The 12,794-nt window shown below is 41.4% G+C and overlaps 1 protein-coding gene across 1 annotated transcript in view; it reads right to left on the bottom strand.

Annotated features, from left to right (window-relative positions):
• LOC106565581 (isotocin receptor) overlaps nucleotides 1–9,120 on the bottom strand; it is a 30,808-nt gene extending 21,688 nt beyond the window's left edge. Inside the window, exons 1-2 of the mRNA XM_014132859.2 lie at nucleotides 9,040–9,120; nucleotides 7,368–8,534 (exon numbers count right to left, since the gene is read on the bottom strand). Coding sequence (XP_013988334.1) covers nucleotides 7,368–8,337 — 970 coding nt within the window. The 5' untranslated portion in view covers nucleotides 8,338–8,534; nucleotides 9,040–9,120. The remainder of the gene's footprint in view (nucleotides 1–7,367; nucleotides 8,535–9,039) is intronic.
• Nucleotides 9,121–12,794: the final 3,674 nt, after the last annotated feature.

The raw sequence follows: 12,794 nt of genomic DNA, 5'->3' as shown, positions 1-12,794 counted from the left end.
CTGTAACCAGTGCCTGTAATCTGGTTCAGGTTATTAATCAACCTACCAGGGTGTTTACAAACACTACAGGAACAAGAACATCCACATGTATTGATCACATTTTTACTATTACTGTAGAAGTTTGTTCTAAAGCTGTATCGGCACCCATTGGATGCAGTGATCACAATATTGTGGCTATATCCAGGAAAGCCAAAGTTCCGAAAACTGTGCCTAAAATAGTGAGCCGTCGTACTTGTGCATAAAATAAACTAATAACTGTCACGACTTCCGCCGAAGTCGGCTCCTCTCCTTGTTCGGGCGGCGTTCGGCGATCAACGTCACCGGCTTTCTAGCCATCGCCGCTCCATTTCTCAACAGTCAAAACTGTTCGCTGCTCTGGCACCCCAATGGTGGAACAAGCTCCCTCACGACGCCGGGACAGCGGAGTCAATCACCACCTTCCGGAGACACCTGAAACCCCACCTCTTTAAGGAATACCTAGGATAGGATAAAGTAATCCTTCTAACCCCCCCCCCCTTAAAATATTTAGATGCACTATTGTAAAGTGGTTGTTCCACTGGATATCATAAGGTGAATGCACCATTTTGTAAGTCGCTCTGGATAAGAGCGTCTGCTAAATGACTTAAATGTAAATGTAATGTAAATGTAAATATGTCCATTTGTTTTGTCTTGTTCCATACACACCTGGTTTTCATTCCCCAATCAATCTACATGTATTTAGTCCTCTGTTCCCCATCATGTCTTTCAGCATGATGGGGAACTTTCAGCATGCTTATAGAGAAAGGCACTCAACATGTACTGCACTGACACAAATGTCTGAAGAAATTGATAATAAGAAGATTGTGGGAGCTGTACCGCTAGATTTCAGTGCAGCCGTTGACATTATTGACCATATAACCTGCTGTTAAGAAAACGTATGTGTTATGGCTTTTCAACCTCTGCCATATTGTGGATCCAGAGCTACAGATTATTTGGCAAGTATTCAGAACCTTTGAATTTTTTCACATTTCGTTACAATACAGCCTTGTACAAAAATGTATAAAACTTTGTTGAAGCAGCGATTACAGCTTTGAGTCTTCTTGGGTATGACGCTACAAGCTTGGCACACCTATATTTGGGGAGTTTCTCCCATTCTTCTCTGTAGATCCTCTCAAGCTCTGTCAAGTTGGATGGGGAGCGTCACTGCACAGCTATTTTAAGGTCTCTCCAGAGATGTTCGATCGGGTTCAAGACCGGGCTCTGGCTGGGCCACTCAAGGACATTCAGAGACTTGTCCCGAAGCTGCTCCTGCGTTGTGTTGGCTGTGTGCTTACGGTCCCAGTCCGAAGTTGTGAGCGCTCTGGAGCAGGTTTTCATCCAGGATCGCTCTGTACTTTGCTCTGTTCATCTTTCCCTCGATCCTGACTAGTGTCCCAGTCCCTGCCGCTGAAAAACATCCCCACGGCATGATGCTGCCACCACCAAGCTTCACCGTAGAGATGGTGCCAGATTTCCTCCCGACATGACGCTTGGCATTCAGGCCAAAGAGTTCAATTTTGGATACAGACCAGAAAATCTTGTTTCTCATGGTCTAAGTCCTTTAAGTGCATTTTGGCAAACTTCAAGAGGGCTCTAATGTGCTTTTTTCCCCCCAGTTTGGCCAGGTGGCCAGCGCTAGGAAGAGTCTTGGTTGTTCCAAACTTCTTCAATTTAAGAATATAGGCCAATGTGTTCTTGGGGACCTTCAATTCTGGATAAATGTTTTGGTGCCCCTGTGGGACCTTTTATAGACAGTTGTGTGCCTTTCCAAATCCTGTCCAGTCAATTGAATTTACCACAGGTGGACTCCAATCAAGTTGTAGAAATATCTCAAGGATGATGAACTGAAACAGGATGCACCTGAGCTCAAGTCTCATAGCCAAGGTTCTGAATACTTATGTAAATAAGGTATTTCTGTTTTGTTTTTTTAATACATTTGCAAACATTTCTAAAAACCTGACTTCGCTTTGTCATTATGGGGTATTGTGTGTAGATTGATGATTTTTATTTATTTAATCAATTTTAGAATAAGGCTGTAACGTAACAAAATACTTTCCGAAGGCACTGTATATATAGGATATTGTTTTACAGCTTTGTCATTCTATTTTTTACTTTAGAAAATCATCTTATTTGATTATGTTATATATTTTACATGTGATGATGCCAAACAGAGGGCCAGAGATAATTACAGACACCTGTGATAATCTGAAGTACCCAAAAAGGCCACATAAAATCCTTGAAAGTTACCAAAATTCTGGTAGTTTATTGGTAAACTTACAAAGTTTCCAGTACCTGCCGTTTGCAACCCTTTTTGTGGTAGACATTCATTTGTTTGAAGATATAAAGGTAATTTTTAAAGATAACATCTGATTGAATGGTTTAATTTCTATTGATCTCATTCACGTTGTAATAATCTACATTTCACCTTAAAGTCGTATAAACATGGTTGTTGTGAAATGCCAGCCTGTCTCAATATGTTCTTATCCTATGGATCTTCTGAGGACCAACATGAGGAAACCACTTTCATCCTAATTAAATACCCCCCTTCTATCTCTACTACTCATTAATGACATCCCTGATTGGATTGTTCTTGACACAAACACAAACACATATACACACACACACACACACACACATAAACACCAACACAATAGGCACACCCAGATAGCATTCACAACGGAAATGGTAATAAATCTACCGGGGGAGACAGACAGCAGTGATGCAGAGTGGCCTGCAGTGTTGCGTAGGTTGACATTTATGCCACAGATGTCAGATCTTAATTTTAGCCAGTTGGATACAGCAGGAAAATAATCCTGCAGCAACAGGAAATGTGGATTATAATTAATGGACATTTTTGTAGGGGTTGATACATTTTTCATAGGGGAAAATCAAATCTGAAATTTCAAAATGGAAATTACAAACTTCATAAGCCTTTTTAAGCCTCAAACACACTATAACTTCATTTCCTGCATTGCAACAGGGTGATCAAATGAAGATCCTCCATCTGTATGTCCACCGGCGAATTGACATATGGTAAATTAGTTTGAAATTAATGGAATGGGCCAATGTCCTGTATTCAATAAACCTCTTCTGATTGCTAATCTCTCTCCCTTCGTCTCTCTCCCCCCCATGTTCCTCTTGCATCATCTTTAATGGCTGGCCCTCCAGCTCTGATATGAAGGTTGCTCAAATTGAAATCACTGGGAACAATCGGCGGAATGTTACAGCAGCAGCGCCAAGTAATTAGGAGCTAATTGATTCATCAGTCATTAAGGCTGTGAGTTATGGGTGCACAAGTGTCCAGATGTGAACAATGTAAATCATTCTATTGTCTGGCTTTTACAGTGTCAGGGCAGGGAGGACACGCTTAGTCTGGACCGGGGATAGGCCTAGGGCCTACACAGTTTCCTAACTCGAATTAATGTGGGGGGGAAAAGCCTGCAGTGATGCAAAAGTAAAGTGGAATTTATCTACTAGATAACTCAAATGAAAACGTAATATAGAAAAAAGTCAACTCCACCATATGACAAGTCATGATGCCCTGCAGCTTTAGGATGTCCAGCAGCTATACAGTAGTTACACTGTAATTCCATTGCTTTATAACTTTCAGCCACAAAGTTACACAACTTCAATCTCAACGGAACACAAGACAGTAGGATAGACGAATGAATAACTCAATACATTTCCTCTGTAAAATGTATACATTTGCTCTTGTGAGGGAGGAATTTGAATTAATGCAGCTTGGCATTAGATCATTTATCTTTTCACTGAGGCATGAAAGGTGGTTAGTGAGATCTTAAGAAACCACAAGGGGTACTAAGCAGTAGTCAAACGGACATACAGACTAACACTGACACAAAGCTTCTTTGATCTCACTCTGTTAGGCAGAGCCATGCAGAGCTTCCTTGTTTGGATATTATTTACCAGTAAATAATGGTTCCATTAAACGGAAGTCAAAATGTAAATGAATGTTCTGTGTAGGCTACTGTGCATTCAATTAATATGCTAAATGTCTTCACACAGCACAGCCAGATCACATATCATGACTATTAAACATTCTTATGGCTTTGTAAAAGGAGGGATCGTGGGTCAGAATGGGGCCAATATGTGATTTGAAGGAAGGAATTATGATCAAAATAACCATTGGTAGATTAACTCATGGTGTCGTTCACAGGAGACCATAAATCACACAAACCCACAAATTCGATTGCAGAAAATTCTTCCCCTCATTGGTAAACCTGCTCAACTATCAGGTTCTGTACTGACTAATGACCACAGCCTGACTGGCACGATCATCTGAGTTTAATATCAACACTATTTCAGAGGATTTACTATGCCAGAGCAGCTGAGTAGTAGAATTCCAAAATAAGACTGTGCAAGAGAGGGGCCTTGCTTTTTTCACATTTTATTTTGGCTCTCAGCCAACCACTGACCTGGCTATCAGATGCTTCATACTATTACTTCAATGGAAGCTGGTACAATAGCTCTCTTTTAGTCTCTGATCACGTTTGTTGTTTGAGTCGACACAGCTGAAAAGGACTTCCCTGTTTTAATAAAAGATGCATCTAACATTATGTATAATACTGTACTTTTAAAATGACTGTAACAACAATGAGGCTTGGTGTCTGTTTAATAAACATCCTGTAAAATGCAGAGAAGAACATACAGTGGCCATAGACGAAAGGAGTCCATGAGGACTGGGCAGACTGCCGATTAATATAGTCAGTGCCAGTCAGCGTCACACAGAGCAGAGGGTGAGTCAGCGTAGGGAAAATGGAGGCTGTACACTCAGGAATGGACAAGGGTATGGACACAGTTCATAGATGGGCTGCCTTTCCCACCTGGACAAAAGCAACACCTATGTAGTAAAAAAAAGTTGTTTAACTGGGCAAATCCACTGATTGTGTGTTGTCTTCAGAAGGGTTAAAAAGTCTCCAGTGGATGCTGCACTCCTAAGAGGTTGTCTTTGGGAGATCACAGGCTGTGTATTTCTGTTCAAGGATGATAATAAAAGCACTGTAAATAAACACTATTTTCTAGCAGGGAACAACAGCCTGCTTGCTTGAACCTGGCACACCCCAACAGGCTTACAGGGACAAAGCCTACATTATGAACTGGGTGGTTCGAGCCCTGAATGCTGATTGGCTGACAGCCATGGTATATCAGACCATATACCACAGGTATGACAACATATTTATTTTTACTGCTCTAATTACGTTAGTAACCAGTTTATAATAGCAATAAGGCACCTTGGGGGTTCATGGTATATGGCCAATATACCACGGCTAAGTGCTGTACCCAGGCACTCCGTGTTGCATCGTGTATAACAGCCCTTAGCCGTGGTATATTAGCCATATACCACACCCCCTCGTACCTTATACTTACTCATCTTGGATCATCCTGCAAACTTCATGAGAACTTTGGCTGAGAATATTATTTTCCATACTTTTCCATACACGTGCAATGCAAAATAGTTTGGGGAATATAATGACTGTTTACCAACTTGTTCAATTTCCTGGTGTTTGTCTGGGGATGTTGGGAAATATAACTAATATGTGATAGAGCTGCTGTGGGGATCAAGAGGGGACAGCACAGAACAGTTGCGTTTAACTAGGTAAGAACAAATTCTTATATTCAATGACGGCCTACCTCTGCAAAACCCTCCCCTAACCTGGACAACGCTGGGCCAATTGTGCACTGCCCTATGGGACTCCCAATCACAGCCTGTTGTGATACAGCCTGGGATCAAACTAGGGTCTGTAGTGATACCTCTAACATTGAGATGCTGTGACTTAGACCACTGCGCCACTCAGGATACATAGTGCTGTGGTGTAACTCTGAGGATAGAACATAAACAAAATGCCAACCCCAACCAGAAGGCCATCTACTGTATTTGGTTTAGCACAGATTGCTCAATCCCCCTCCAGTCCAAGCCAGTATATAGCCTAATGTAAATAGGCCTGGCTAAGTATGTAAAGTGTGATTGACCGGGTATCGAACCCTGGCCATACTATATAGCCCACAGAGCTAAACACTGATATTACTCATCCCAGAGCATTGGTCGGTCACTGAACCACCATTAAACCACCACATATTCTCATATTTGCATAGTCTGGACTTGAGGGGGTTTATGAAAACAACAGTGTAAATGTGTATGCCTTCATGCCAGTCATTATAAACCAATTTGGTTGGAGAAGAATGTCCCCCCAAAAAAGTATACAAAACTGCAACAAGCAGGGGTAGCATAGGCTGTTGGATGAAAACCAACTCAGATCTGTTCAAATGATTTAATAACATTGGGTGTGGCCATAAGGCGGGTCAGAAATGAATTGCACTGGTGGGCTCTCTGCTCCATTGAAGCACGTGCTCCCCTGTGTGCTGGACTGAGGAGATGACACGCGTGGCGCCAATATTACCTGTCACTCTTGCGCTCAGACGTGCCTCCCAGGTAACAATAGACACGCATAATCTGATTAATGATTCACTGCATGAAGGCTCAGACGGTTGGGCCTCAGAAAAACATCCATGCAGAGGTGTGCACAAACCATGGAAGTTACAGTCCGGAAAGACTGCTTTCAGTGACTTAAGTTATTTTTAGTTGCATGGACATTTGCGGAGGTAGCCTATGCCTACTTTGCTTCGCTTCAGTGGAGGGGTATTGCAATTAAACGACCCTCTCAATGTTGTTGCTGTTCGTTATGGCGAGTGAACCAAATGGAGGTGTAGGTGGTGTTTTTAGTTTTCAGGATATTTTGACGGCGTATGCCCTATTTAGACCTATATGAAACGAATATAACGAGATAATATTTTTCATACATATTTGTTCGGATCGCTCCACCCGTATCTCCATAAGTCACCATAACATTCTATAGGTGGGCAGAGCTTCACTTGCATCATTGTATTTTTGTTGGCTGGAGGCACACCATAGCCCATGAAGGTCTGCGGATTTATTTACGTTTCTTTTGTCATTTCAACCACTGCATGTGGGTAGGATATTACTTTATATGATGCGTATACTTTTCCTTTACAATGGCATACATCCTTTGATGTTCCTCAAGTTGGCCAATTGACTGTCAGTGGAAAAGGCTGTTGAAATATATTTGTATTATCATCTTGGCTATTTGGTGAAAATGCACCTAACATTACGCACACCGCATCATAAGCCCCGAGGCAGAATACCTTCCGAGCTTTTTAAAGTAAACATGGACATTTCATTTCAAGATGGATATATTAATGGAACCAGTCTAAAATTGCGAACCCGACTGGTTAAAGTATTTCATATTACGCACGGAATCTCAAACTGCAGAAATCATTTGCATGGTTATTTTCGAGGTGGAGTTTGAACTTACCTTCTCGAGGCGCCGTTGGATCCCAAGCCGTCCACATCTGCACGGTGAAGAAAGGAGTCCAGCAAACGATATACGCCAAAACTATGACAAATGTCATTTTAACTGTAGTTATCTTCGCTTTGGAGATCAGCTTCACACTGCTCACCCGGGCGAGCGCATGACCTTTAGAAGTCTTTGGGGTGAGGCTTATGCACTGGTCCCTCTTGGTTTTCATTCTAAAGTTTTGCCATATCTTAAAGCTTATTAGTCCATAGCATAGGCTCAGGATGGCCACTGGTATGATGTAGATGGTAAGGCTAATCCAAGTTATATACGCTTTGGCACCCCAGGGCTCCACGAAGTCACCCCAGCAATCATACACTCCAGAGCCAACGTCCTTCAGGGAAAAAATGTACATTTGTGGGCTGCTGAACACTAGGCTGAGGACCCAGGAGATAATCACGTAGAAACGGTCTTTTCGCTTGTGCAGAGACCGAAGCGGCTGACAAATCGCCAAGCACCTGTCTATAGACATCAAAACAAGCATATAGGTAGATGCGAACATCCCGACGATCTGGAAGTATTTCACCAACCTGCACAGGATATCGGGTCCATAGAAACGGAAAGTAATGTCCCAGATAAGTTGTGGCAAGACCTGAAATATAGCCACAACGAGATCCGCGATGCTGAGGTGTTTCATGAAATAGTACATTCGGGACTGTGTGTGCTTGGTGGTGTGAATGGCCACCAGGACGCATAGATTCCCCGCCAGCGCCAGGAGCAGGACCAGGGCGAGCACAGTCACCTCCACTTTAGCCACCTCCTCATTCCGTTTCAGGGGGTTTGTTTGATTACCCCCGGTGGTCCCGTTGCCAAGGGTTGAGTTCCCAAATGATTCGTTAAATGGCCAAAAGTCCTGCTCCTTTAGTGTACTACTTTCCATTGTGCTGACCGTATTCTCTCTCAGTCCAACCGCGACGCGAAAAATCATGCAATAGCAGCAATGTTCAGCCACCCTACATTGGAGGGTTGTTTTAAACGTCTTCTTTGGCTGTTCATCTAACAGGTGTCAAGAAAAAGCATCCGAGTGTGGAGCTGTGTTGTTACCATTTACGCACGATGGGAAAATGGAATCCCAATTTTGCGCTGAAGCTTTATTTCTTATTCATAGCCAGATAGGACCAGACACTGGTGAGCGGGAAATAGAGAAAACACATTAACGTCTTGTTTGAATTAAAAACAATGAAATTATATAATAGGAAATTAAAGGGGAAATCTGCGATTGATGCATCAATTTCTTTACTTTTAAATGAATTATGTATAGGCCTAACCATTGATTTTAGAAGAATATTCATTCTACCGTCAATGCCTCATACCCCATCAGAACCCAAAATATAAGCTTATTTTACTCCATTGTTTGTAAACAATGTAATTGTAAACAAACATTGTATAGTCTCAAAACATGGTTAAAACTAGATTTTTTTCTGATAATTTTTATTGTTTGAACAGCAGATTGCCCCTTTGAATGAAAAAAATAAAACCACAACATATAATTTAAGAAACTATTGAAACTAACTAAAAATTCAGCAGCACATGGTCTATGGATAGTCTCCAGCCATCTAAATTACATTTTAACATTGCCTACAAGTAATAGCATGATGGGTTTTCCTAATGTAAATGTAGGCCTACTTACATGTGCATCTGCTTTACCGTCTTGTAAATTGAATACTGGAACTAAACGCAGTGAGACCTGAAAGTGAAGCATCCAGCCTCCCTCACTAGTAGGGATCGGGGATTGGCCAGCATCATGATATTTATACCACTTGTATACCCCTGGCCAAGATTATGCATGAGAAATTGATTTCCACATTATTTCCACTAGGTGTCCATGTGCGCACTCTAATAGATGTAGGCCTAATGTCTAACCATTCACTACATCTAAAATATTTTTTTTACATAGTGATCTGTTTAAAAAAAATGAAGTGGTCATCATCATTTAGGCTACCCTAGTCAACGATATGCAAATAAAGGCATCATAATGAAATATTCACAAGTAAATGGGTAATTACACTATATAGGTATCTAAATATATGGACACTAGCTATAACTAGTTGACAGCATTAGTTGATTCGGCTACAACAAGGCTAGGCTAGTGCAACATTTAACTATATTCCATCAATGCCTCTGAAACACTAAAATGTTACCTTTCCTCGGCAGCCTGCTGCTCAAGGTTGCCAATGTGAATCATTAACCGAATTTAGTCAAGTTATGTTGTTACAAATGTCGACTAGATCCATATTTAACCTTAAAAATGCATATTTGCCTCATTGACTGCTACTGTGCAGTGACATGTTTTATAAAGCCGTTCGGCAGAGAAACCTATTTTGTATGCCTGTGATGAACTGCACCAGAGTACGTGTATATTAGTACGCGATAAATGGCGGCGTGCTGCTTGGCCGCCCACAGTGGCTCGCTTGTGGGTGTGCTGGCAGCATATAGCAGCAAGTTTTGATTGTGCGTCAATAATTCAAGATAGCAAGTTTGTATGAAGGTCTGGTTCTTACATTGGTAAATCTCTATTTCATGAATTTATTCACAGGTAAATAGTAATATTCTCTAAACCGCTCTGGTGACAAACAAACTTTGCTTTCCAGTTTCCAATCATCCACATGGCTGGGAGAACCTATTCAAGGAAGTAAATACATTTCGAAAACGTAATAAAAACGATACATTATTAGCTAACTAGCTACAGTGCAGGCTAGCTCAAATGAGCTGCCAACGTAGCTATCTAGCCAACTTTACATACTGTATAGCTAGCTAGCTAAGTTAATTCAGTATCACCAGCTACTTAACGTCATATTAGCTAGCCATCTTGATGTATTTATCATTGTAAAAAACTCCAAATGCATTTGTAGGTAGCTAGCTTACAGACATGGAGGAGGGTGAAAGGATAACAGTCCCAACTGTCAAAGTGAGAGAGTAGGCTATTCTGGATAGGGCATGTACTTTTGTGTAGTTCCAGTCTCTAGAAGTGAGTACAGAGATAATAGTAACATAATATTCAGTGCTGTCTATTTTGAGTATAATGAAGTCTGTTTCTTGTGATGTTTTCTGTCCTTAGATATAGAGAGCTGCTAAAGCCTGTCTGCAGATGAAGAGGTCACAATGAAGAGCAGTGGTTCTCAGACCTGGTCCTGGGGACTCAAAGGGGTGCACATTTTAGTTTTATCCTTAGCACTAATGTACACAGCTGATTCAAATGTCCAACTCTTCATCAAGCTTCAAGTGGTATTTATGTATTCATTTGTGACGCTATCCTTGTTATGATCCTGCTGTTGTCACATGCTACAGGTGCACGTGTGTGCAAATGCGTCTATCCAATGTTATCATGATTTCTTATAAGAGGTATTATAAACTGTGTGGATCGAGCCCTGAATGCTGATTGGCTGACAGCCATAGTATATCAGACCGTATACCACGGGTAAGACAAAACATTTATTTTACTGCTCTAATTACGTTAGTAACCAGTTTATAATAGCAATAAAGCATCTTGGGGATATCCTGTATCCAGACACTACACGTTGCGTTGTGCCTAAGAACAGCCCTTAGCCGTGGTATATTGGCCATATACCACACCCCCCCAGTTCTTATTGCTTAATTATACTTTAGTAATCCACAATTACCTGGTGTCTAATAATGCCATCTTCCATATTCCTACAGATACCTTGCAATTGAAGATTCCTTCAAAACAAATTTATATAACTACCCTACAGTTACCATGCAGGGCACTGCAAGGTTGGGTGACCAGGGCCATCTGGGACTGCCTCCTAGGGGAATTCAGCATGTGAAGGCTACCTGTTTCCTGCATAACTTCATGAGGATGGACACGAGGACCAGGAGGGGATCTGCAGCTCGCCTCTGTGTGCCAGAGGAGAGGTCTGCTCTCTGCAGATTGTTTCAAGGATGGGGGCCAACAACGCAGCAAGGGAGGCAATCCGTGTGCGGGAGATCTTCACCTCCTACTTCTTTGAAGAGGGTGCTGTTCCCTGGCAACACCATAGACTACACTATGCACAACCAAAGGCTCTTTTAAGAGCCTTCCACATTGCTATAAGAGTATTCCTCCATTGACTTAGCTATGTCAACTGCAGTTATTCAATTCCCAGTTTCTCTCCCTTTGATTTCTACTTCTCAGGTAAGGGCTTTGTTTGTCTGTACAAAAACAAAACAGGATATTTTAAGAGTCACCCATATAGATTTTCTTTTTACAATTACACACTCTACAACCCACACCTACACACTCGTGTATCAATCTGATTGATGGATTGTGTTATGTAGCAAGCAGGCTCCGGTGTATAACTGTGGCTCCTTCCATCTTCAAAGAATAGGAAAGAGGACCAACCATGGAGAATAGTAAGACACTTCATTATTTATATAACTACTCTATATCGTTTGTCCTCGTGTGTCTGTGCATGTTTTTAAGTATAAATAACTCTGCTGCCACTTAGTGTGGACACCAGGACACACACAGATTCCTGTTGAACACTATCTTTTTAATTACCTTTTCTCAATATCAGTCTCTCCTTCACTTCACAGCCTTCTCCCCCCTTCTCCCTAAATCCTCTAGGTTATGTCAGCTGTGTCGGTAAACCCCTCCCGCATCTGAACTGTCCACATAGAGGGCACAGCATGATCAGAGGTGAGACTTGGTCGGGTCAACAGGAAGTATTATTAAAGATATGCTTTACATTGAAGTACAGATAGAGATGTAGTAGTCCCAGAGTTAATGATCCCAGGTAAGTTTTGTATTTGACATGCTGATTATGATGATTGACAGTGTTAGCATGATTAAGCCTTGTGTTTTTTTATTCTATCTTTCTCGTCTCTCGTCTGCAGGTATGTTTTGATGAGAGAGGAAGCCAACTTCCAGTCCCGTCATCGCCACCTCACCCGCTCATAACCTTCGGGCCAACTGGGGGCCCAAGGATGGTTAGGAGACACCGCTAGAGACACTATTATGTAATTGTGATGAACTGAGAGAATATTAGAGTAGCACTGTAATTCATTAATCTTATGCTGATTAATGAATTACAGTGCTACTCTAATATTCTCTCAGTTCATCACAATTACATAATAGTGTATCTAGCGGTGAGAGACGAGAAAGATAGCATGATTAAGCCTTGTGTTTTTTTAATTCTAACACTGTCAGTGATCATAATCAGCATGTGATTATGCTCCTCTTACCAATTTCTGTTTCTCTCTTTTACTCTCACACCTCTCTCCCCACCTCTTCTTTCTTCCTCACTGTGTTTTATAATGCACACCAGATGTGCATTGAAGTACAGATTGAACTTGTGTTTATAATATTACAATTATAATATTTATAATGCATGTATTGTATTATGTATTTATAACACTTGGATAATGAACTTCTTTCAATAAAGCGTT

Source organism: Salmo salar, chromosome ssa12 (assembly GCF_905237065.1).
Source record: "Salmo salar chromosome ssa12, Ssal_v3.1, whole genome shotgun sequence".
NCBI lineage: Eukaryota > Metazoa > Chordata > Actinopteri > Salmoniformes > Salmonidae > Salmo > Salmo salar.
Note: the sequence above shows the minus strand (reverse complement) of the source record. Positions and strands in the feature narration are given on the sequence as shown.